Source organism: Nannobrachium achirus (genome assembly GCF_963921795.1).
Source record: "Nannobrachium achirus genome assembly, chromosome: 23".
Classification (NCBI taxonomy): domain Eukaryota; kingdom Metazoa; phylum Chordata; class Actinopteri; order Myctophiformes; family Myctophidae; genus Nannobrachium; species Nannobrachium achirus.
Genome location: NC_137830.1, coordinates 46,761,612 through 46,788,691, shown reverse-complemented (window position 1 = coordinate 46,788,691; position 27,080 = coordinate 46,761,612). Strand labels below are relative to the sequence as shown.

Below are 27,080 nucleotides of genomic sequence, written 5' to 3'. Positions count from 1 at the left end.
GCACCTCCCTGCTTGGCAATCAGCATCTTTGATTGGTTAAACCCTGTGTCATATACTGGCATCATGTCCTGAGGGTGTACTTCGCTGCCTCACAATACAGAAAACCCTGTGTCATATACTGGCATCATGTCCTGAGGGTGTACTTCGCTGCCTCACAATACAGAAATGGGCTCCTGACTTGGCCACACAGTGAATAGGAGATATGGTTACATTGAAGTGATAGATATATATAGATCTATCGAGAGAGAGAAAGAGAGAGATATCTATCACCTCAATGTAATTTGTAGGCAGGTTTCTGAACTGTCCTTAGCCCACCAATGAGACAGTGTTGTAAATGGGCAAGTGCTCCTTTAATATACAGTATCATGAAACATGAGATGAACTAATGTAAGAGCCTCTTACTTCATGTATTTTTTTCATACACCCACCCTCCTAGGACGACTACAATGAACCACATCAAAAGTTGTGCCTATAGGACAGTGGTTCACTACCTTTAATTAGAATCATAATTTAACTGGGGACCATCCTGACAAGCACTTGGATTTGTAGGAGTTGAGGCTGATGTAGAGTTTATTTTTGTTTGACTCAATTCCCACAGATACTTTAAATATTGTGAAAATGTAATATATTTTTTTCCCCAAGTATAGTTTGTTAACCTTTGATGCATTAATGGTCTTCAATTATTTTTTTTTTTTCATGTATTACAAAGGTCCCCCGCAAACGGGTTGAGATCCACTGCCTATAGGACTGAACATTGCCTGTCTGTTCTCACCTCCTGGTTCAGGGTAATCTCTCAAGACAGATTCGGAAACAAAAGAGAGGGTGCCGTTTTTCATTCGACGATGGGTTCACAACTTCCCAGATTGGTTTCCGGGCAACCTCCATCAATGCACTGCATTTCTTTAAGTATCAATACTGCAATGTAGAAATACTCTTAATATTCCGGTATTCAAAATGTACTTGAGTAAAAGTACTGGCATCAAAATATTCTTTAAAGTAACAAAAGTTAAAGTAGTCTTTGTGCAGAATGTCCCGTTTCACAAGTTCAAAACATATACAAATCTTTTGAAAATAGCAGAGCTATGTCGCATAACGACACATTGTGACAAGTATATGGGCCTGAAGTTAATGTTTTGTAATAATTCTAATCTACAAAGTAACTAGTAACTTAAGTTTTCAAATAATTGTATACATCACTGAGGAATGAGGATACGTCCAGGTGCATTCATGCAATGTTTTTTCGTTAGTTATTATAGTGACTCATAGGAATAGACTACGTGACAACCAAGAATAGTCTGGTGAGTGGTGACCACTGGAGAAGGGTGACAGCCGGAATGTAGATGGCACCCGGGAGCAGTATGGGTTGGCGCCACACTTAGGCCTTTTGGAGGGCCATTCAAGCCGCAAGTGGAGCCTGAAGCACCACCGTTGCCTGGGTGGAGCCTGCAGTACCATTGCGACTCAAGAATCCACCACTCCTGAGTGAAATGTCTGGTGCTGGAGTCCTGAGGTCCTGGACCTGGTGAGCGCAGGAGTGGACCTGGTGAGATGTAGGAGGGGCACGGACAGGAGTCAATCCACACAGCCTAGTCCTTCCAAGCACCAGATTTCCTCTCCCAGTCTCGGCAGAGTAGTTCTGGAGTGAGTGACCCGGTCTTTCCCTAATGGGACCGATCGTGGGTAGCCACTGGGACCTAAGTCGGGACTTGATCAACCCCGGCTGGGTCACCCGAGTGAGGGGTATGATGTTGCGAGACCCGAAACCCTGATGAGTTTGGGCTACATCACTGAGGATACGTCCCAGGTGCATCCATGCGTTGTTTTTTCGTTATATTGGAATAAAAAGTACAATATTTGCCTCTGAGATGTAGTGGGGTAGAAGTAAAAGTATTGACAATTGGAAATACTCAAGTACAATGTTGAGGTATGTTTACTTTAAGTACTTCAGTAAATGTAAGAGTTACTTAGCAACACTGCATGCTTCCACAACCAGGAGGCAAGTTCATGTCTGACTCTTCACACCCTGGTTATAAAGTGGTTCTGGACTATCCAAACCAAAACAACCAAGGGCCACAAACAGCTTCTTCGCATGTGCGGGATTGGTTTCAGGTTCCAGCATTCACTGCCATAGGAGAACAGACTACAGTTGTATACAGTAGAAGGAGCCAGGTTTGATTTGTCTGGTGAGGTTGGAGTTCCACGGTTACACTGGTCATGCGGTTCAGGGCTCTCCATGCAAGTGCCTTCCTCACTTTAAGATCTTGCTCATGCACCCAACAAGTACATTATCTATATTTATTACACTGGCTTTGTTGAATGCTTAATTCTAATTGCTCCATTAAGGCATGGGTCTTCAACAGGGGGTCTGGTGACCAGTGGCAGGCCTGGGTGACCAAGGGGCACTGTTGGGCAGACACACTCACACACATTGATTAGTTAGGAAACGTAACTTGAACTGCTCACATCCACCACCGCTCATACTTCAAACATGGGTTTGATTTTTACTTTTATACAAATTACTCTTGTATTTGAAACCTTTTCTCACTGCCACTATTTTTACTCTTGTATTTGAAACCTTTTCTCACTGTAAACATTTGCACAGAGCCAATTCCATGTATGTGAACAACTGAACATACACTAATACAGTATATGATCAAAAGTTAACGCCGTTAGTGGTTTCAAATTATTACCCTTTGTTCTAAAAACGTTTTGCTTGAGCCATGACATTCTAGATTAGAATTGTGACTTTGCGGAAGCCAGGTCATTTTCCCATTTCAAAATGACAACCTCCCACCATACTACCTACAAGTGAAAAGCGAGGTTGTGCTGAAACCTGACACAATATATCCATATATGGACATTCCAAGATATGGGCTTAATATTGATGAAATCAGGGATCTTCGTGTATGGGCATAAAAGGGACAAGGACAGAATTAATTTGCAAGTGTGACTCGCGTCGCGACCACCACACTGGTTATCATTAGACTGACACAATATGTCCATATATGGTCATATTGATGACATCAGGGATCTTGGCCATATACAGTATATGGAGCGTGACATGAGGCATGACGTACACACCCGATCAACAGGTTTTCATACTGAATGCGAACTGTGGTCGCAAATACAGAAATGATTTGTTGGAAATGAGTGAGGAACAACTTGACTGGCCTGAACATAGCCCTTACCGTAACCTTAGGAATTATTCGAGCCAGGCCTAATCGCCTAAGTGTCCAGCCTCAAAAAATGCTTGACTGAAAGAACGAAAATTATTGTTGCAATGTTCCAACTAGTGAAACGCCACCCCATGATTTCCTTCCATTTCCCTGCAGAATCAAGTAGTAATAATAATCAAATTATTCTGAAACAATAAACAGCCTTCTGCAAACTGTTGCCACAAAATTGGATGCACAAAAAGATTGTCTAGAATGTCAATGTAACTGAAGCATGAAGATTCACTGGAATCAGAAAAACGAATTAGGAGTATCCACTGAGCACTGACTTGTTGTGTGGTCATATAGTGTGTAGTGTACTTGGCCAATAAATATTCTGATTCTAAAAGATGTAATTGTAGTTAATTTACTGAAATATAATGATCTCTATGGCATGAAATGAAGGAAGCTTTTTGGACATACTGAAGGCCTTTGGTATTGAAGTTGTCAACCAGACACTTTAATTTCAAATTTTAACAATGATCATAGATCTTGATAGCTGTCAAGTGATTTTTAAGTAAGTACACTAGAAAGGTCTGGAACGTTGCAGAACCCACATTGATCCTGTCTGAACCCGCTCCTAAAAAAAAGAAAAGAAAATAAAGAAAAGAAAAAAGAACAGCATCATCTTATCAGATGCAACAGCAACTTTTGCCCTGTAAGTAAGTGCTCAGTGGGAAAGAAAAATGGAACAGACACAGTAATCTCAAGATTGCTTGTAAAATTACTTTAAATGTAGATAATATTTGAATATAGGTAGATAATGTTTGGTTGATTTAAGGGGGATAGCAAATAAGAACTTAAAGTCAATACAATCAGAAGGTCTCAGCTCACTAGCTAGGTCAACAGAGAACCGGTTATACATGCAATAACATAAAACAAAGACAAAATAAATCAAAAACCTCAAGTTGAGATTATATCCAAATTTGTTTTGCCCATAACTAAACCGAATGAGTCCTGTCGTTCTGCAACAACACTAAATTGATTCTTTGTTTATAAATGTTGAATTTAATTTTTTAAATAAATGGCTAATTGACATTATTGCACATGAGCAAAAAGACAGTAATACTATAGAGCGGTGTTCACCCCCACCCGCCATCCCCCCCCCCCCCCCCCCACCTTTCCTTAATGGACTCACCAGAAGCACTTAAAAACATTCAGAAACCTGGTGATGTACAAGCACAGACAGATGTTTCATCAAACAGCAACCAAAAAAGAAAAGTGTGAAAAGTTTAAAAACCTTGATCAAAGGAAAAAGAACATGGACAAGATGACCAGCAGAGATGAGGCTAGAACACTTACATTTGTGCTATAATGTACAGTAAATGGCTGCATAAGTGCTTTTGCCTTAAGCCCGTTTCATACGTGGCCATACAACGGCGTCGTGTGCCGGAAATGTACGATCTTGCAAGCTCACAGCACATCGCACCCGCAACACGTTGTGAGCTTCTGGATCATTTATTTTTGGCAAACGACTGTCATACGACAGTCAGGCATTAAGCTTGAGAGGGGCAAGAAAGGTATTTATTGTTGAGGCATAAAATTCATTCAAAGTTAACCTGTGCTATCCTCTTAGGGGGTAATGACGTAAAGTCCCTAGCGCTCAGCTCCAACGGGCTTGATAGGAGGAGAGAAATCCTTCGGGAAATTAAAAAAATAATGACATTTATGCTCCTCGGACTCTTGTCATTTAAAAGATCGCTGCTACATTAAAACCGCACGAAAAGTATGTGCAATATCAGAAAAAGGCTTTGAAAAGAATTCCTCTATACTCCTGTTCTGTTTGTCTTTTTGTCTTCTTTCCTTGTCTTCTTTTTTTTTTCTTCTTTTTTTACATGTCGGCCACCTCATTATTGGTGTTGATTGGCAGTGTCCAGGTCCAATAACATGGCAGAGTGATTCAGTAAAAAAAAAGAAAAAAAAACACCATTAGGTTGCAGTGAGGTTATTTAAGGGGGGGGCGGGGAGTCACTCTGGAAGTGGCAAACAGTCTGTGGCACCCGTCCAGATTGGGGATCGTGCCCGCGGTCTCAGACAGGCCCGTTCACTGACACCTCCGGGGGCTGTGGTGTATCCTCTCTGGTGAGACAGATGGAGAGAAACCCAGGAGAGCTTTACATCATGGAGTTAAAACAAACATTATTTTTAAAGAGGTGGTGCCATAGCTTTGTACTTTTTCTGTTTTTTCCTATGTGTCTATGGAGTTAACATTACTCTAATACAGGGGTTTTCAAAGTGGGTGACGGGGCACCCTGGGGTGCCGCGACGGCAGTCCATGGGTGCCGCGAGATCATTTGATAATATTTGGAATTTATTTGGACACTTGAAGAAATATTTAGTATCATTTTAAAGTTGAAGTACAAATACATTTTCAGTCAGTTCTAACCAAAATGGCTTTTATCTCAACGCTTTCCTCGCAACATAATCACTAAAATATCGTCACTGCCGGGCAGAAACCTCGCATAAAACTAGTGAAAACAGCCGATCTACAAGCACACGTCTCGCGAGATCGGCTGTTTTCACTAGTTTTGTACATTTGATATATGATAAATACAAAATGAACGGTTTTGGACATACTACGTTTCCACCCGACAACGAGGATATGCTATAAATATAAGGTGCTGGGAGTGAAATGTATAATGTAGGAGTGCCTCGGATTTAAAAAATATTCATGGGGTGCCCTGAGACAAAAAAGTTTGGGAACCCCTGCTCTAATAGACCACCGGGTGTGGTTATAATGTGCACATTTGCGATCCCTGTGTATTTTCGGTTTCTTCCTGAAAGCCCTCCCCTTTATAAGAGCCAATCACCAAAAAACAAATGCGCTTTATAATTTTATTATAATACACACATTACAAATCTTACCTTTCATTCCGCCCCTTTGGATGAGGTAATCTCATCGAGACAACATACACGGGTTTGGTGTAATTAAGTACGCTGTGAAAGGGATTCTTGGCTCTTTTATTGCATGCTCTTCATCTCACAGAGCTGTATTGTGTACCAATGGCGTCATTGGTAAAGGATGCACTAAAAAGCCGGCAGACATTCTGAATGGCCTCATCAGAAACATAATCCCTATACCTGTACTTTGTTGACAGTAACCGTTTCAGCTACAGCCTTTTGTAAAGGCTTGGTTTGTTTTTGATTTCTGTTAACTAAAATATTTTTCTATTCTAATTTTCCTTATTTAGTTTTAGTTAACTATATATATCAGACATGCAAACAGCCCCAAGGTGATGGGGGGGGGGGGGGGGGGGGGGGGATTTGAGCACATTTGAGTGCAACATTTTTGAACTTTTTCGGGTCGGGTGAATTTGCGTGATTCTGACTCTGTAAAACAGTGACTTACTCATATACAATACATGTGCAAAATTGGACATGTTGCCTACCACCAATTGTTCTAGATATAATGTAGAAAATGAAATCTACAATAAAAATATAACATAGTCTACAGATAGTTATTTGAATATCCTAATATTTATGGACTTTAATATAGACAGACAAATGCATGCTGTGAGCTTGTAGATGGGCTATTTTCACTACTTCTTAAATAGGCCTATTTGTTTTCTAAGATCATTTGTATTTAAAAAATCACACCCGTGTGAACTGAGCGGTGGTTTACCCCCCCCCCCCCCTTCCCCCCTGTGTGTGTGTGTGTGTGTGTGTGTGTGTGCGTGTGTGTGTGTGCCTGGTCTGGCCTGGCCTGAACAACAGCGCCCCTCCCTTAACATGTGTGGTCATAAAAGGTACTGCAGGCCTGCAGGCTACATACAGACACACACGCACGCACACACACACACACGCATACACACACGGCCACGTATAGGAGACGGTGTAACCACCGCTCAAAAAATCATTTACATGTTTTTAACTAGTTCAGTGCCAAACGACTTTCAGATCAACTATCTCACTATGGACTTCCCTGCCAAACGACTTAAATCGACTCTTACTAAATAAAATAAAATTTTGATTTTTGATTTTTTTTTTTTTTTTGACCCCATTAAATCTAGTAAACATGATTTCAATCGCGATTTTGTATGTTCCACCCCCCATACAACCCCATCTTTCATACAGGGCAGCCATCTTTGCTTACATAACATGTAAAACATAATGGCTATTTTCTCAAGAATGCCTGAACGGATTTCCAATCTGATTTTTTTGTTTGAAAGCTGTGAACAGCCTGCACAAACATGGTGCATGATCTGTGCATGGGCGTGCATGATCTGTGCACTATAAATTACATGGAAGTCTATGGAGATTTATGGCAATATGAGCCAAAAAGCCCATATTTAACTCTTTCTCAGCCTGAACGCACATATACGCATTATTGCGCAAGACGGCCCAGCCTGGTCGCACATATACGCACTAGGTGATTAAAAACGAAAAAAAAAAAAAAAAAGATAAAAAAAAAATATCGGCACACCTTTTTTATCACCAGATCGGCTTACCCAACATATCGGCACACCCCATCTGCGTGCGAGGAGGAGGGGGGAGGGCCCAGAGGGGGGGGGGGGGGGGGGGGGGGGGGATTTGAGCACATTTGAGTGCAACATTTTTGAACTTTTTCGGGTCGGGTGAATTTGCGTGATTCTGACTCTGTAAAACAGTGACTTACTCATATACAATACATGTGCAAAATTGGACATGTTGCCTACCACCAATTGTTCTAGATATAATGTAGAAAATGAAATCTACAATAAAAATATAACATAGTCTACAGATAGTTATTTGAATATCCTAATATTTATGGACTTTAATATACAGGCATAGACAGACAAATGCATGCTGTGAGCTTGTAGATGGGCTATTTTCACTACTTCTTAAATAGGCCTATTTGTTTTCTAAGATCATTTGTATTTAAAAAATCACACCCGTGTGAACTGAGCGGTGGTTTACCCCCCCCCCCTTCCCCCCTGTGTGTGTGTGTGTGTGTGTGTGTGCGTGTGTGTGTGTGCCTGGTCTGGCCTGGCCTGAACAACAGCGCCCCTCCCTTAACATGTGTGGTCATAAAAGGTACTGCAGGCCTGCAGGCTACATACAGACACACACGCACGCACACACACACACACACGCATACACACACGGCCACGTATAGGAGACGGTGTAACCACCGCTCAAAAAATCATTTACATGTTTTTAACTAGTTCAGTGCCAAACGACTTTCAGATCAACTATCTCACTATGGACTTCCCTGCCAAACGACTTAAATCGACTCTTACTAAATAAAATAAAATTTTGATTTTTTTTTTTAAAAAAAACAAAGTTTAAAAAAAAAAAAAAAATCTAGTAAACATGATTTCAATCGCGATTTTGTATGTTCCACCCCCCATACAACCCCATCTTTCATACAGGGCAGCCATCTTTGCTTACATAACATGTAAAACATAATGGCTATTTTCTCAAGAATGCCTGAACGGATTTCCAATCTGATTTTTTTGTTTGAAAGCTGTGAACAGCCTGCACAAACATGGTGCACGATCTGTGCATGGGCGTGCATGATCTGTGCACTATAAATTACATGGAAGTCTATGGAGATTTATGGCAATATGAGCCAAAAAGCCCATATTTAACTCTTTCTCAGCCTGAACGCACATATACGCATTATTGCGCAAGACGGCCCAGCCTGGTCGCACATATACGCACTAGGTGATTAAAAACGAAAAAAAAAAAAAAAAAAAGATAAAAAAAAAATATCGGCACACCTTTTTTATCACCAGATCGGCTTACCCAACATATCGGCACACCCCATCTGCGTGCGAGGAGGAGGGGGGAGGGCCCAGAGGGGGATGGGTGTTTTTTTCTCATTGACTTACTGTGTACACAGCAGCCACTAGCTTAGCAACATTGACGGAGCCGATTGAAACGAAAATGCTTGGAGTTACGGTACATACCGAGATCATTGATTGTGACCACATTGACGTGCACGAAACGCGCACGCGAAGCTTCCCGGGGGGGGAGAAGGCTCCGCCAAATCGCCATTATATTCCAATGGGGAGCTAGAATCTTCGCTGGTAAGTAAACATTAACCGACGAAAACAAAACAAAAAGAGACACGTGGGATGTGAAGATGTGCCGATGGCCTGAATGAATGAATGCACTCTAGATCATAATACAATAATAAAAATTCCCGGCTAATCTGAGGACAAGCCATTTTAGCGGAGACTGGGAAAGAGAATTGTCAGGGAGTGAGTTAAATCATGAAATGTTTAGCTTTATTGGGAGGGAATGTTTTTTGAAAATGTTTTGAAATAATTAAAAACGAAATGTAGGAAACCCATAAAAATGTGTCCACGACCCACAAATGGGTCCCGATCCAGTGTTAGGGAAACAGTGAGTGTTGTAAATCGCAGATTTATTTAGTGGATTCTCCTGGTTGACTTTTTGTGACTTGTCTCTCATTCTGTACTGTAGGCAGAAGGAACGGCACTTTAGTGTTAGTAGCATGTAGCTAAGCTAACGAGCAAATCAACAAACATAGCTATAGGCTTTGGCTATAATCGATTATGTCACGTCACCGCATGAATACAGAATAGCGCACGACCGTTCAAAAACCATAAGTCCACAGTCACCCCACAACTACAGCACTACGCGACAACACAACAACTTTGCTTTGAGCTCTTCGGCTCTGCTCTGTGCCTGTGCCCTGTGGCTCACAGTGGCTGTGTTGTGATGAGCGCTGCATGCAGTTGACGTCACATGCAAGAGAAAGGGAGCGCTTAATTTGTCAAAAAATAAAACTACCCTTCCACCTTCAACACTGTTGTACTGACAAAATGGACGGAGCCGAGAATAAGAAATAAACGCTCCTCTTCTCACTGCTGCTCTGACGACACAACACCCCCCCCCCCCACGCGTCCAAAAAATGTTTTAACGAATCTGCACGATTTGGATTCAAAACGGCAATTTTCGCCGAAAAGCTACAAGTTTGTTTGCATGCCTGATATATTATTGCTAATATCGTACACATTGAAAGTTGGCAGGTTGAAAGTTGTAGAACATTTCTGCTACACCACACTAGGTGTTTTTGTCCATTGCATTGTAAAACAACCTATAATGTAAGTGTATCGTCGGATCGAAGCAAGTATTACCTACTGCAGACTATCGACGAGCCAACATTGGCTTACGAAAAACGATTTTGTCTCTCTCCATGTTGTTAGATATGGATATTTTCCAACTTGTGCATGCTGCACTATTCGCATTTCTTAAATATTCTACAATGGTCATTTATTATTTCGTGCCTGCGCCACAAGAGCCTGCCGTGTTAATTTTCAATGACGTGCAGTTATGCGACTAAAGTGTACATTGAGACCAACAGATGTCTGTAAACTAGACAAATGCAGGCACCTACTTCCTATCAGGCTGCACGGTGAGAGTCTGCTGCTGCTCCGAGTCCTTTGGAGGGACATCTGACAGTGACAGTTTCTCCAGAGACACCGGGCTCTCCTCGCTGCAGGAAACAGAGAGAGTCATAACAGTCACAGCAGCCCCAAGTAGGTGAAAACAGTAAGCCAAAGAACATATTACTAAATATATAAGGCTTTATATAGTATGATTACTTCCATTACTTAATAAGTTACGCTTTACGCCATTGAGCTTCACAATCCGATTTGTTTTTGTGTCAAGTATAAAAGAAGCACCCATGGATGTCCTTTAGTTTCCCTTCCTCTGAACGAATCTAGCAATTTAAATCTAGGTCCAGTCTATAATTTATCCCCGGTCTGGTAATTATGTCTCAAATATAGATGTTTATAAACACAGGCAGCATCTATTCATGTATGCCTGGTTGCCTGTTGACTGGACCAGTCCAGGGAGATGGATTTTGTCATTTTGGTGCCAGGGGGGTAAAAAGAGTGCCAACACGTTGACCGTTCCCCCAACCCAGGGGTCGGCAACCCAAAATGTTGAAAGAGCCATATTGGACCAAAAAAAAAAAAACCCAAACAAATCTGTCTGGAGACGCAAAAAATTATAAAAGCCTTATATATCGTCGTTGTCGGGTGGAAACCTTGTAGGTCTAAAACTTCGTTTTGTATTTATCATTTAAAAAATGAACTAAACTAGTGAAAACAGCCGATCTACAAGCACACAATGCCTCGCATCGCTAGGCGTTGTGTGCTTGTAGATCGGCTGTTTTCACTACTTTTGTGCGTCAGTCTGTGATGAAGCAGCGCTTTACTTTGCGAAAAAAAAACATACAAATGTGAAACTTGGAGATACAAGATTTCTCGATAAAAAAAATGGTTAAAACAAAAAATAAAAATGTTCCCCCCCTGTGCTGCCTTTGCAACGGCAGATTGGTTAACAATCTAAGTTTAAAACAGTATAAATATTTCTGTCATTTAATAAGTTAATATGTCAAGTCAAGGTAAAAAGTGAAGTTCATTTTATCAGTTCATATGGTTTGTACTGCCATCTTGTGGTGAGTTAAAAAGGTATAAAAGCAAAGCGAAAGTGAAACCTAAGTCAGTAGAGCCAGCATTTCTCCAGTAAACAAGTGAGCTGTACACATGGTCTGCTGAGAATCTTCTTAAAACGTTTTTGCCTTGGACATTATTTGTCTGTAAGTACATTTTAGTTGTAGTTAATCGGTGTATTGACTGTATTTCATGCACAACTTGATGTTTGAATCTTTTCTGTACAAGCTGGTTTAATTGTTTGGTTTGATAAGTGTGTATACACATGTGCTCTGCATTTCATGTTAGCTTGTACTGCTGTAGTGGCTATATTCTGTGTTTGGAACATTGTGTAACTGGTTCAAATGCAAATAAGATGTATACTATTTCTCACTCACACTACAGTGTATTTTGTACCTTGATACTAATTCATTGTATGTATTTCTATTTTTCTTATTGTTTCAGTTTTACAAAATCCTACAGAGACTTCACTAAATTTGCAAGAAAAGTCAAGCCTTGTGTGTTTATTGGAGGATCCCAGGAACTGTTAACTAGCTGTCTAGCTACACATAGGCACGTGTTGCGAGGGCAGCACAGTAAAAAGACAAGAAGCACAGCGGGCTCAAGCACACAGGATAATAATCAGCTGCAATCATGAGTACACACACAGCAAAGAAATACACAATGGTTGCTGAAGATGAACAGCAGGAGGAGCATGAGGCATCCAAAGCAGATTCCGTCATGTCTTCTCACAAGTCTACTCACAAGTCTGCAGTCAAGTCAGTCAAATCTAAATCTGTGGCATCCAGTAAGTCATCACGATCCTCAATATCGTCTCTATACTTAAAAGCACTGGCCAAGGCAAAGGCTGCTCAGGCTGAAGTGGCAGTTGCTGAAAAACAAGCTGCAGCGATGAGGCAAAAGGCTGAACTTGACGAACAGAAGGCTTTACTAGAGGCTGAACTTTACATTCGAAAGGCTGAACTTAACAGACAGAAGGCTGTACACAAGGCTGAACTTGATACCAGCCTCCACATTCTCCAGGCCCAGAGGGTTGCTGCTACAGCCTCCGACAAAGCCTCAGTGATGAAGCAAAAGGTTGAACTTGACAAACAAAAGGCTGAATTTAACACCAGCCTCCATATTCTCCACTCTCAGAGGACTGCTGCTGCTGCCTCCACCGAAGTCACAGCCTACGAGGAGGCTGAGAAGAGTGAAAGCGGGGAGGAAGACCAGGAAACTCCAGCTCTACAACAACCTTTCACTCCAGCGCAATGTACTAGAGAGCAGCAGTTGCCAAGTCAAACACCTATGACACCGGTTTTACAACTTCCTCTACCAAACCTAATTGAGTGCGACATGGTTCCTGATGAAAGGATGGAAATACACTCACTAGGAAATGCACACAATCACTCCCACCTACAGCCAGTTGCAGAGGAGATTCAACTTGTGGACTCTGACGCTCCAATCCTCCCACTCTTAAGAAGAGACATCTTAGGGGTGCACACCGTGCACAAGCTAAACGGGCCCCACAATGCTTCTTACACGCAACAGCTAGACCAAGGAAGGGTCATCATGGGTGAAGTGTGCTTGGGGACAGTTCACAAACCATCAGAGGTCAGTGTCTACAAAGCAAACATGCCACAAAATGGCCGCACATCCTGTTTAATCCCATGCCCAGAAAATATCCATGTGAAGGAAGGCTACATACAGCATCCTGGTCTCACCTCTACAGCCTGTAGGGAAGATGCAGTTCGCACAGAGATGATAGACAACCTTGGATGCTCAGTGGTTGAACAGTCCAAGGATGACGACAACAAACCAGTACTATCCATAGATGACAGGTCGTCCCTGGTCATCATGCATACAAACACCGACCAAGACAAGGACAGCAACCTGGTAACTCGGATTGGAAGATCCTCACACTCTGACCATGTTGCAGCTGACCTGAACCGCACAGATCATGCCAACAAGTCTACACCTGCAGCCAATCTACAGCTTAGTGGTTGGTTTTCAATCCTTGCCCTCTTGTCACAGTTAAACACGAAGGACACATCTGAATCCAACCTCTTCAACCTTGCTGAGCCTGAAGCTGATGCTGAGATTCGACCTGAAGTCACAACTCTGGGTACCAAAGCCTTCAAGTCTCAGTCAAGCCCTGAACAGTTCAAGCGATTCTCAAGCCAGAGAATAGTCTGTCACACAGGACACCTCATCCATGGTGCTACTGCTACATCCTTCAGAGGGACCTCAGACTACGTGGGAAGCAAAGGATGGAAATGTTTCCTAGAGACAGTTAGTGTAAGTGAGTTTTCACAAGCCAAAGACTTGCCTATCGACAGACCAACCCCAAAGCCACCTCCTTTTGCCAGTGTTGGTCTTGGTGTCAGTGTGACACGTCATATGAGAGGAGGTAGTGCACACAGCAATTGCTGGGCTGTACACTTTACCTGCATGTCTACCAGAGTTCACACTGAGCTGATTGAATCCATGCCAACTTACAAGTTCTCCAAAGCTCTAAAGGACAGAGTTGTCAAGGTGTTTCTGAGGTCAGCCTCAGAGATCGTAGTCCTCCTGTCAGAGGAGACTTAATGAAAGAACTCTTATGTTTTGCTACTTGCGTCCAAGGACTTTCCGTTAAGGTTGATATATTTGTATTGATACAATGTTATTGTACCAAAGCGGGGAGTGTGCTGCCTTTGCAACGGCAGATTGGTTAACAATCTAAGTTTAAAACAGTATAAATATTTCTGTCATTTAATAAGTTAATATGTCAAGTCAAGGTAAAAAGTGAAGTTCATTTTATCAGTTCATATGGTTTGTACTGCCATCTTGTGGTGAGTTAAAAAGGTATAAAAGCAAAGCGAAAGTGAAACCTAAGTCAGTAGAGCCAGCATTTCTCCAGTAAACAAGTGAGCTGTACACATGGTCTGCTGAGAATCTTCTTAAAACGTTTTTGCCTTGGACATTATTTGTCTGTAAGTACATTTTAGTTGTAGTTAATCGGTGTATTGACTGTATTTCATGCACAACTTGATGTTTGAATCTTTTCTGTACAAGCTGGTTTAATTGTTTGGTTTGATAAGTGTGTATACACATGTGCTCTGCATTTCATGTTAGCTTGTACTGCTGTAGTGGCTATATTCTGTGTTTGGAACATTGTGTAACTGGTTCAAATGCAAATAAGATGTATACTATTTCTCACTCACACTACAGTGTATTTTGTACCTTGATACTAATTCATTGTATGTATTTCTATTTTTCTTATTGTTTCAGTTTTACAAAATCCTACAGAGACTTCACTAAATTTGCAAGAAAAGTCAAGCCTTGTGTGTTTATTGGAGGATCCCAGGAACTGTTAACTAGCTGTCTAGCTACACATAGGCACGTGTTGCGAGGGCAGCACACCCCCCATCTTTTTCCATTTTCATACATTTTTGAAAAAGCTCCAGGGAGCCACTAGGGCGGCGCTAAAGACGCCGGATGCGGCTCTAGAGCCACGGGTTGCTGACCCCCCCCCCGCCCCAACCTTTTGAGGTGGGCCTTTTTCTTGGCATCGGCGCTGCTGGCAGACTGGGAGGCCTTGGCTGCGACGGCGGCCTTGTCCTCCTCTTCGCTGTCGGACCCTCCAGAGGAGCTGCTGTCTGAGGCCACCAGGGGAGCCTTCCTGCTCTCTGCCACAGGCCACCCACTGGAGGAGTCACCTGCCGGGAACAAACAACAACAACAACAACCGTTGGGTGGTTTGACTCTTTAACACTTGGGGAGCCAAACTCGTTCAGTGACGAGTTAAGGCCACTAGGTGTCACCAAGCCAAAAGGAGTTATCTCGTCGTGAGACGAGGCAACATAGGGTTAACTGTACGTGCCTGCAGCCTGCCCTCTGAATGACCCGAGTCCATTAAGTCACCCCGTAGCAGGGAGAGAGACAGGGAGAGAGGAAATAACGGAGCCAGCTTACATTCCTTTCCATTCTAGCCTGAAACATAAGAAGGGCTTTATCTCGGAATGAGGTAAAAAGAACGCCAGGGAAGCAGAGATCTGATTGTTTTCACGGCGACACTTTACCGCGATGGTCGACTCCCGTTTGGATTTTAGTTTCGCGAGCGTTTGTAAACAAAGGGATTATCTTCCTCAATCGTCAGCGGACACCCACGTGCACACGCACAAAGCTTCCAGGCTCTTCAAAATAAAGCGTAAGTGAACGGCGGCAGCAGCAACAGCTAGAAATGTTATAAACCTTGGCGGTGGCGGCCGTTGTGTTAAAATGCTCTAGAGCAGGGGTTCCCAAACTTTTTTGTCTCAGGGCACCCCATAAATATTTTTTTTTAATCCGAGGCACCCCTACATTATAATTTTCACTCCCAGCACCTTATATTTATAGCATGTCGTCGTTGTCGGGTGGAAACCTTGTATGTCCAAAACCGTTCGTTTTGTATTTATCGTCTATAAAAAGTACTAAACTAGTGAAAACAGCAGATCTACAAGCAGTGTGCTTGTAGATCGGCTGTTTTCACTAGTTTTGTGCGACAGTCTTGTATGACGAAGCAGGGCTTTGCTTTACCAAAAGACGTACACATTTGAAACTTGGAGATACGAGGTTTCAATTCTGCCCGACAGTGACGATATTTTAGTGATCATGTTGCGAGGAAAACGTTGAGAAAATAGCCATTTTGGTTAGAACTGACTGAAAATAACTTTGTACTTCAAGTTTAAAATGATACGAAAAGTGTCCAAATAAATTCCAAATATCATCCAAATATCATCAAATGATCTCGCGGCACCCCTGGACTGCCGTCGCGGCACCCCAGGGTGCCCCGTCACCCACTTTGAAAACTCCTGCTCTAGAGCACTTGTTCCCAAACACTGGGCTGGGACCCATTTGTGGGTCACGGACCCATTTTTTTTATGGGTCCCTTAATCTTTTGTTTCCGACGTTTTGTCAAAACATTTTCAAAGTTCATAAAAAAAAAAAATACAAAAAAAGAATGATTTTTCTAAGTAATTTAATTAATAATTAAAAGAAAAAAGAAATTCTATAAATTAGAAAACAAATGTTTAAGAAGTAAACGCGTTGTGAGCTTGTAGATCTGCGGTTTTCACTAGTTTTGGTCCCGGGCAAACGTCTAATCTTGCTTTTGGGTAAACTGGACCCGAGTTGGCTCCGTAGTCTGCATAAACACCAAATCTCTTTGACAAAAATAGCGGATCTACAAGCTCGTCGCAACACGGCGCACCGTTAGCTTGTAGATCGGCTATTTTTGGCTATCCAGAATGCTGGGGTTTAAATGGTTAAAGGCACATTCTGGAGGAGAGCTGCAACTGTTGATTACTTCCGCAGCAAAGATTCTATCCAGTACGTTTTCAATTCATCGAATAAAAGAGAAGCGTGGTTTTTCTTATTTTATACTTTGTCACACAGTGGTGTCAAACAAAAACAGTGAAAATAGCAGATCTACAAGCTAGCAACTTGTCACAATGTGACGTGTTGTGAGGTTGTAGGCCGGCTCTTTTCAACTTAATTTTGCTTAATGCAATATTATATTTTTTTTTTAATGTTTTGAAACTTCGCCTGTAATGACTTGCCCAACATAAGAAAAGATTATTATGTCAATTATTTGATTAAACTGATATTTAAAAAACATATTAGCTCACAACGCATCGCGAGCTTATAGATCTGCTATTTTCAAAAGATTTTTATATATATTTGAAACTTTAGGAGGAGATCTGACTTAAAGACAGACTGACCCGCACACTGCCGCTTGTCCGTTTCAGAGAATTTATTAAAGTAGCAACGTTTCGGTCACCAGACCTTTCAAATATATATTTGAAACTTGAAATGGGACATTCTGAAGGATGAGTACTTTTACTTTTGGTACTTTAGGTTCATTTTGACACTACTACTTTTGTACTCAAGAACATGTTGAATTCCAGACTTTTACTTGCAAAAGAGAGTAGTTCTATGTTGCAGTATTGATACTTTCACTTGTACAGAGATGTGAAGATGTCCACGGCACTCACCACTCTTCTGATGGTTGTGTTTGGCCTGCTTCTCCGAGTCCACAGGGGAGCTGGAGCGGGGACCACTCTCCGTGCTGTAGTGTAGGGCGGAAAGGCCGTGTGTTGGAAATATTGCACCACGTTGAACGCTTTAACCAGTGAAAAATAGCAGATATACAAGCTCACAGCGCGGCACCGAGTGCCGCGCTGCGAGCTTGTATATCTGCTATTTTTGGAAAAAAAAATCGCAAACATTTGTGCAAATCTTTGAATGTATATTTTCAAAGCGAACATTTGTAACTCAAATTTTGCTTCTGGGGTGGTCCCTGGAACTAAATATTTTGAGATGGGGGTCCGTAGCCAAATAAATATCATTTTGGGGGTCCTTCACATGAAAAGGTTTGAGAACCACTGACATAGTAGTCTCTCAAGAACAGACTAACTGAGCTCCAGTTAGACGATGGCTGGCCAGATTGCTGACATAGAAACATAGAGCATCGCAGTTGAAGCCCCACCCCGTCCTCACTCTGGTGTCGGAAGCGTTTTCCGCATTCATTTCTTCCATAGACATTTCATAAAGTAGGTATTTAAACGTTTTTAAGCCTTGGACAAAGCCACCTCGGCTGGAGAGGGATCATGTCAATATTCAATTTTTTTTGAATGCAAAGATAAATTAGAAAGCTGAAAAAAAGGGCAGGGTACAAGACTGTGTACATCATTATTTTTAAAATTGCGGAAACTACACTCCCAGAATGCATTGCGAATGTTGTTGTTGTTTCCTGAAATAAAGCCCTTAAATCACGCTCAGTTTAGTTATCCAGGCCAGCATATGGCCTGAAATGTAGTGATTGTCATCTCTGTGGACGCTCTTATCGTCATCCTTAACTCTCCCCACGCTTTGAACGTTAACGTTCGCCCCATTTTTTACAGAACCTCGATGCCAATACGGCGCTCGTTCGGTTCGTTCGTCTGATGACTGTAAGCTGATGAGGGGTCGCGCGCCCGTGTACTGTAAACACATTTTCCGCGGTGATGGTGTAAAAAATCCATTATGCGTTAGATCAACGGAGAACAATTCACTTCCTTGTTGATTCCCTCTGGCTGTAAGGCTCTGTGGCCAGTGACTGGTCTTCTTCTTCTTCAACACATAACAGGCAAATTCACATTCATTCTCGCATGACGCCGCCCTCTGCTGCCTGGCAGACCAAAGTGCACTATTGCACAATAAAAAAAAAAAAAAAAAAAAAATGTCTGTCTATCTACTATAACGTCGCAAAGGTAAGCCGCTTTTTGATGGCACCAGACCCAATAAATAAATAAATAATCTGGCAGTAGGAGAGTTAACATAGTGCATCATATTTGTAAAAGAAAGACGATCGCTCACGTTGTTCTGCTGACGTGCAATAATCCGCCGGGAAGACAGGGGGCAGTAGCTACTTCCGCGGTAACCGCAAGATACATGAAAGAAGAAGCTAGACCAATCACAGACGTCGATTTCACCGGATGTACATGTTTAGCAGTATGGGAAATGCAGTTCTTCTCCGTGTGATCTTGATTAAAACGTGTTTTTACTAAAACTAGAGTGATTGCATACATACTCGGGGGTTCTACAGGAGCATATAGAACCATTTTACAACCACCAGCCTAGTGGTAAGTGTACATTGAATTGCTACGACTTTGTGGCTGATAATGAAAAACGCTATGGTGAAAATGAATGGGTTGTTTACTTCCGACACCGCACTGCAATGCTCTATAGGTTTTTCAAAAAATCTTAGACGGATTCAAAAGACACTTATAGAATCGGGTCAAAATTCTAATTGTCATGATTTTTCAAAAATAGCAGATCTACAAGCTCGCAGCGCAGCACTCGGTGCCGCGCTGTGAGCTTGTATATCTGCTATTTGTCAATAGTTAAATCATAAAATAATGATACACAATAATCTGTACCCGTTCTGAATGGGTTAGAACAGTGGTTCTTTCAGGCCTCCGACCCCCAAAATAATCATATTTTAACTGGGGACCCCCCCCCCCACCCTGAAAAGCGCTAAGAGTTGAGGCATTACATTTTGTATAACACGGTTCTATTGTGAAAATAGCAGATCAACATGCTCACAGCTACTCGCAACGCGAGGCGTTGTAAGCATGTAGATCGTCTATTTTCACAATTTCTGCCGCTAATATTTGACAATTTGTCCAATGTTTAATTTGCCATTTTAGAGGTATTAAAAAGTCCTTAGATTGTCACTTTAGAAATGTGCATATACCCTTTATACACTTAAACCTTGTTGGGTCGTTTACTGTTGAGTGAGAAAACAATGTTGCACATTAAGTTAATCATCTGGGTCCCGACCCACAGGTTGAGACCCACTGGTTTAGAATGTTATGCCAAGTGCTAATGTGTGTCATATGGATATTCAGCTCCCATTTCTCACCCGCAGAAAGGCTGGAACTCTGTGAAGTTGGCCCACCCTGTCCCGTGTGAATCTCCTCCAGCACTCGTTGTGGAGTCCCAGCCTCCCTGGGTTTGGGATGACGTGGTCCCTGCCGAGCCCCCAAAACTCGCCGTCCACCCTGGACCTGGGAGCAAACAAGAACACACACAGAATTCAAGAAAATAAGACAGAAAAACAAAAGACGTGGCTATTTTATACAGTGATTTCAAGTTTAACCCATTTAGACTTTTGGCTGTTGAAAAAGAATATATATATAATATATATATACAAGCTGTGGGGCGGCTGTGGCTTAGGAGGTAGAGTTAGTAGGTTGGCCAATGATCCGTGAGTCGGCGGTTCAAATCCCAGCTACTCCTGTCTACATGTCGAAGTGTCCTTGGGCAAGACACTGAACCCCACGTTGCCTCCAATGGTGTCAGCTCGCCAGCTGCCATCATTGGTGTGTGAATGTGGGAAGTGAGGATGTTGGCGTTGACTGTTCGTCGCTTCACTTCTCAATGTATGAACGAATGGACCATTGTAAAGCGCTTTGAGTTCGCAACTTGCTTAGAAAAGCGCTATAAAAATGCAATCCATTATTATTATTATTATTATTAAGCTCATAGCGCAGCACCGAGTGCCTACGCTATGAGTTTGCAGATCTGCTATCTTTGAAAAATCATGAAAGATTGTGAAAATATTTGAATACATCTTTTTTTTTAAAGCAAACATTTGTAACTGAAATCTTTCTTTCTCGTGGTCCCTTGAACACATTATTTTAGATGGGTGTCCGTGGTCAAATACATACAATTCTAGGGGTCCTTGTCTTTAAAAGAGTTTGAGCACCACTGATATAGAAACATACGTTTTTACAGAAAACTGTTTTAGGATTTAGGAGACATTTATAGAATGGGATCCTCGGGTCTAAATGGGTTAAACGGTGATGGGCTGTACGTTGAGTCCTTACAGTCGTTCCGGGTACCTGCGTCTGAGGGTCTCAGAGCAGGGTCCTCGTCGTCATCGGAGCCCGAGCCTCTGTCCCGCTCCCGGCCCCCGTTCTCCAGGCTGCTCCTGGAGCTGCCCTCTGAGGTCTGGGACACCCCAAACCTGGTAGGGGAGGGTGAGTGAGAGAGAAGGGGATCATTGTGTGGCAGTCAATCTAACATGTGGGTAAATATCTGCTAGAGCAGGGTTCCCCAATTAGTTTTCCCCAAGAGCCGAATTATGTCTAGGGTACCAAGCCGTAGGGCCACAACATTGCAGGGGGCGACGGTGGCGTTCCCGCTACTCCAGCGACTGTTCAGATATCGTCGTTGTCGGGTGAAAATCTTGTATGTCCCAAAAACCATTCGTTTTGCATTTATCATTTTAAAAATTATTTAAACTAGTGAAAACAGCCGATCTACAAGCACACAACGCCTCGCACCGCGAGGCGTTGTGTGCTTGTAGATCTGCTGTTTTCACTACTTTTGTGCAACGGCCTTGTATGATTTGCAAAAGAACGTACAAATTTGGAGATACGAGATTTCCACCCGACGACGACGATATACTAGTGTTGTTGCTGCTCTTATACCACCATTATTACTGGGGTTGGTGGGGGCCAGACAGTAGCCCCCCGCGGGCCGCCTATTGGGGAACCCTGTGCTAGAGCATCGTGGGACAGGACCTATTTGTGGGTCACGGCCCAATTGTTTTGGGTCGCGACTCGAGTAAAAATCCCATTATCTTTTCCTAAAAGAAATGTTTCAAAAGATTTTCCGCTCCACAAAAAAAGAAAATATATATGTAAGACTCCCTAATCGGGAGATAAGCGACCGTAGGTCGCTTATCTCCACAAATAGGGCAAAAATTTGTTTTTCCAAAATCTTCCTGATCCATGTTGATGACATGAGTGTAGACATATGGTGTAGTGATTTTCGTGATTTTAGGGCAAAATCTGTAGGAGCAGTGTCCAAAAATGTGTTTTTAAAAATCGGCCTGAAGGTGGCGCTATATGGGACAGATTCATGTTGATGGGATGAGTGTAGACATACTGTGTAGCGATTGCATGATTTTAGGGCAAAAACTGTAGGAGCAGTGTCCAAAAATGTGTTTTAACTCTTTGAGTGCCCCCTTTTTCACCACTAGAGGGCCCCAATGACCAGAGAATTCTACTTAGACAGTGCTGGTATATGCACAAGCCCTGCAGCCATGACATGCCTGAACACTTTCCTTTGTGCATGTACAGGAAGAGGATGAAGTTAGCTTGAAGTTAGCTATTGGCTACCAAGCATTTTAGAAGATCTATTTTCTGCAATTTAGCCTCGATTAAACCTTGCACACCTCATGCATGGGAAAAAAACAGAGAAGAATGAGCTCTAAAAAATCCAATGCAATCCTGGATTGCATTGGAGTGGATTTGTGCAGTTTGTTCACAGCTTTCAAACAAAAAAATCCGATTGGAAATCCGTTCAGGCATTCTTGAGATAATAGCCATTATGTTTTACATGTTATGTAAACAAAAATGGCTGCCCTGTATGTTAGATGGGGTTGTATGGGGGTGGAACATGCAAAATCGCGATTGAAATCATGTTCACCAGATTTGATGGGGTCCAAAAAAAAAAATTCAAAAAAAAAATTTTTTTTTCAATTTTTTTTCTTTTTTTAAAGCCGAACTAGTTCGGGATCGGCACTCTGCGATACGCTAATAAAGCCGAACTAGTTCGGGATAGGCACTCAATGAGTAAAAAATCGGCCTGAAGGTGGCGCTAGAAGAGGGCCATGTGAGAAATGAGGGGTGGGGTCTCCGCGTTGCCTTGGCGGACGAATAGGTACCGGCCCCGGCTCTCCCGGACGCTCCTAGCCGGAGTTACGGCATTTTATGTGAGCTGCAGTGGAGGGGGTCCTCCACTGGGGGCGCCACCACTTTTGCATCCGTTCTGGAGCGCCAGGAGTGGGTGGTCCCCAGGAATTCCCCGTGAGCAGCCCCGTTGGGGTGGTCATTTGGTCATTTTTGCACATTTGGTCTTACACCTGGGGGTCCCTGGAGCTCCGGGGGTCCTTGGAGGTTGTAGTTTGGCAGGTAAGGAGTGTGTGTGCAAAATTTGGCATGGATGGGGGCAACGGTTGTGGAAATATGAGCAGGGCAAAAGTGTGACGTGTGACGTGTGACAGACGGACAGACGGACGGACAGCCGGTGGAGGTTTTGATAGTAAATGTGACCTATGGTCGCAATTATATATATATATATTTTTTAGAAATATTTATATTTTAAAAAACAAACAAACACATCTAAGAAATGCCATAAATTAAAAGAATAATAATGAAGTAGTAGTGAACAAGATCACGAGGCATAGCTTCGCATTGCATTGCGAGCTTGTAGATCAGCTATTTTCACTAGTTTGGGTGCCGGGAAAACGTCTAATTTCTCTTTTGGGTCACGGGGCTAAAAGGTTCGGGAACCACTGTGCTAGAGAAGACATGATGTTTGGTTTACCGTGTTCTGGATTTGGCTTGTGTTGCATAGTTTATCTCCTTCTCCTCCCAGATGTCTTCTTCCTCATCGGCGTCATCAAACTGGCGTATCCTCTCTTTACAGCAGGCCTCGAAAGCAGCCGCATTGGCCTGGAGTCACACACACACACACACACAAAGCAAGCACAATTTCAAAGCCCAATCAATTGATATGTGTGAACTGTGAAATGTATTTCTTTGCGTGGTTAGATATGTTACCAAAAAGCACAATATCTTTGTTCACGCAAATTCAGATTTTCTTGTATTTTCTTATCATAGCTAGCTGGTTATGTACGCTGATAACACAGAATAGAGTGAACACTTACACTATTATCATCAGCATCTAGATTGAAGTTTATTTCGGCAATTCTGTCAAATGTGGCACTAGTGGAAAGAAAAGGAAAAGAAAGAAAAAAAGGCACAGTGTCAAGTTGGCCAGCATCGGCTGAGCTGCTGGTTGCTTTCTAGGGATGGGACGATGTATCGCGATTAAAAAACACTTACGATAATCGTATCGCGGAGATTTAATTTATCGTGATATCGTCCTCTGTCATGCACTGGGATCAATTCACTTTTCATTTGCCGAGCTGCATATCCGGTACCACTTAAACCCTCTAGGATTGGTAAAAGGTACTTATAATATACGTACTTGATCTGCTATTTTTTGGCAAATGTTTCCGCCCCAGGATAATGGATTTTCGATTATCGCGATAATATCGTAAATCACGATTTCTTTTGTCACAATAATCGTGATATGAAATGTTCATATCGTCCCATCGCTATTGCTGTCCATCCCCGTTTTCCACCAGGGCTGATTTCTGTGAACACATCACTCACTTGATATTCTCGTCATGCTCACTGAACTCCTCGTCGTTGAACCCAAACTGATCCACAAAGTTGGCAGTCATCTGTTGGATCTGATAGTCTGAGAAGGCCTGGAAAAAGAGACATCGTTATGGGATTTGTGTTTATTACAGAGAGAAAGAGGACTCTTGCTAAGCAGTGTTGATTTCGTCGACTAAAACTATGACGAAACTTTTTTGTCGACTGCGTTTTTTTCACCGACGATAACTAAATAAAAACTAAATAAAAACCAAGTTGTGATGACTAAAACTAAGACTAAATATATTGACAATTTCGTCAACAAAATAAAAACTAGACTAAAACGTTAGGGAGGGACTAGTGGAGAAGAGAGTCATTTTATGTTTGGTTGCTCTCAGGTGACACGTTGTGAGCTTGTAGATCTGCTATTTTCAGCACGCACCCAAGTGTAAAATCAGTCATTGCGATGCCATCAAGGCCCGCCAAAATACATTTTAGTTGACTAAATCAACTGTAGATGTAGTCGCCTAAATATGATATTTAGTCGACTAAAATTAGACTAAAACTAAAACGTTTCAGTTGACTAAATTATGACTAAAATTAAATGACATTTTATTCAAAAGACTATGACTAAAACTAAATCAAAATGTGCTGTCAAAAACAACACTGTTGCTAAGCGGTCATTATGTCTGGTCCTACCTGTTGGAGGGACAGGTCGTTGGGGAAGGGACTCTCCATGTCATCGTCCTCACTGGAGGAGTGCATGTTATGGGTGCTCACCTACAGCAGAAAAGACATTTGATACGATCAAGTCATTGCCATGTGAATGGAAGATATCGCCAGGACATGATCGAAATTAACAGTTCTACTGCCAGATGTTATTATTTATTCATTGGGGATGGTGCCAGCAAAAAGCAGCTTACCTTTGCGATGTTATAGAAAATTATCTATTGATAATTTTCAAACTAATTCTTTCTACAATGGACGCTCATATGTGTACTTTAGCCAAACTGGCGGCAGAGGGCAGCCTTATGCAAAGATTAATGTGAATTGGGCCGCTCCGCTTGCCATACATTCAGAGATCCACGGAAAAACAGCCAGGAAGTGATTTGGGACTCCATTATCGTTTACGGGCGGTGGATTTTTGAGAGCAGCGTTACGGGAGATGTTTTTACTGTACACGGCGGCGCGACCCCTCATCAGCTTACAGTCATCAGACAGGGTAAAAAGAACGAGCCGTATTGGCAACGAGCTGGGTTGAAAATTGGGGGGAAAAGGGAACGTCCGAAGCAGTAAAAGAGTTAACTAATTTGGGCAACTTTTTCAAATTTTGTTTTTCTTTAGAATCTACTGTCATCCAGGAACTGAGCTAAAATAGATACATAAAAGGCACCTACGAGTACTGACCAAGTAGTAAACCAAACTTGTGACACTCGTACCACTTCCACTACTACAGCTGACGGTAGTTATATATTAACAATGAGTGTTGAGTGAGGGGAACTAAAAAAAAGGACAGATGTGCCATTAACCAGTTTCAACCTGGAGTCCCTATTTTAAGCATGTCATTATAGGCAAGAAACATTTTTAAGCAGTTTCAAAGAATTCAAAAAAGAAAAATCAAACCTCGGTTCGAAGTGAATTCTTATTCTATGTGTTCTAGAGCAGGGGTCCTCAATAGGCGGACCCCGGTCCATGTCCGGACCGCGAGGCACCGCCGACCGGACCCAGTACGAATTATAGTAAAAAAAAAAAAAAAAAAAGAAAAAAAGTGGAAAAATATCTCCACGTTTTGTTTTTTGTTTCCACTTCTATGTCTTCATTCCCTTTCATTACAGCGCTGAGTGTGTGTGTGTGAGAGAGAGAGAGAGAGAGACAACGACGCGCTGATTGGCTGATGCCGGGCAACAGAGTATTATGGTCTGTCATCTCTATGACAACGATGCGCTGATAGGCTGTTGCCACAGACCGCGGAAGTTTTCGGAGCAGCAGCAGTAGCTTCAGCCTCCAATGCATAAATCAGTGGGGTTTCATTCACGCACAACATCATCAACGTGAATACGTTTGCAGGATTCTAATCTTATCTCCAGAGTTTGTCGCGACGTGCCGCGGCCCGTGACGGCTGCCTCTCTCTTTCTGCATGGATATTTAGCGAGCCGCACGCAGCTCGGTACAAGAGTGAGTGCGGGCTATAACTTTCCTTCGTGCGGTACAAGAGTGAGCCACGAGCCGCTTCAGTCTCTGACGCGCGACACCTTGTTTTCATATCGATATTCACGTTGCGACACAAGCATAAATTATTCGAAGATTATCCCAGTTTGTTAAAAGAAACCAGAGCACTAGCGCAAAATATCTCTGCTCTACTTTGAACATTCTGTTCTCCCTGCTTTAATGGGTTGTTTCTCTTCAATCAAGTAAGGCCCCCAAATGATTTTGGAGGAGTCCCCAGCCCAGATGACAGTGAAGTCATAATTTAAGGACCCTTTTAATAAAGAAAGACACAGAAAAAGACCATTGCTGCATCAACAAACTACAAAAAGAAGAAAAAAAAACATTAGCCAATGTAAAAGAAATTAAGAAAGGGATCCCTAATTATGTAAGATGAACAATAATGAGGGCACGTGGCCATGACCTGAGGGCAAGTAGAACATGACCTGTACTTTCCAGACGGACAAGTGCCTCTGAGACCATAGTGTCAACCCCTGGTTGGTACTTTTTTGTATCTTAGCCTA

At 42.3% G+C, this 27,080-nt stretch overlaps 1 protein-coding gene across 1 annotated transcript in view; it reads right to left on the bottom strand.

Annotated features, from left to right (window-relative positions):
* Positions 1-4,357: 4,357 nt before the first annotated feature.
* ppp6r2a (protein phosphatase 6, regulatory subunit 2a) overlaps positions 4,358-27,080 on the bottom strand; it is a 66,736-nt gene continuing 44,013 nt past the window's right edge. The window contains exons 15-24 of the mRNA XM_080754444.1: positions 25,051-25,131; positions 24,367-24,464; positions 23,856-23,913; positions 23,513-23,640; positions 21,004-21,143; positions 20,037-20,181; positions 17,626-17,699; positions 15,135-15,309; positions 10,561-10,659; positions 4,358-5,291 (exon numbers count right to left, since the gene is read on the bottom strand). Coding sequence (XP_080610570.1) covers positions 5,243-5,291; positions 10,561-10,659; positions 15,135-15,309; positions 17,626-17,699; positions 20,037-20,181; positions 21,004-21,143; positions 23,513-23,640; positions 23,856-23,913; positions 24,367-24,464; positions 25,051-25,131 — 1,047 coding nt within the window. The 3' untranslated portion in view covers positions 4,358-5,242. The remainder of the gene's footprint in view (positions 5,292-10,560; positions 10,660-15,134; positions 15,310-17,625; positions 17,700-20,036; positions 20,182-21,003; positions 21,144-23,512; positions 23,641-23,855; positions 23,914-24,366; positions 24,465-25,050; positions 25,132-27,080) is intronic.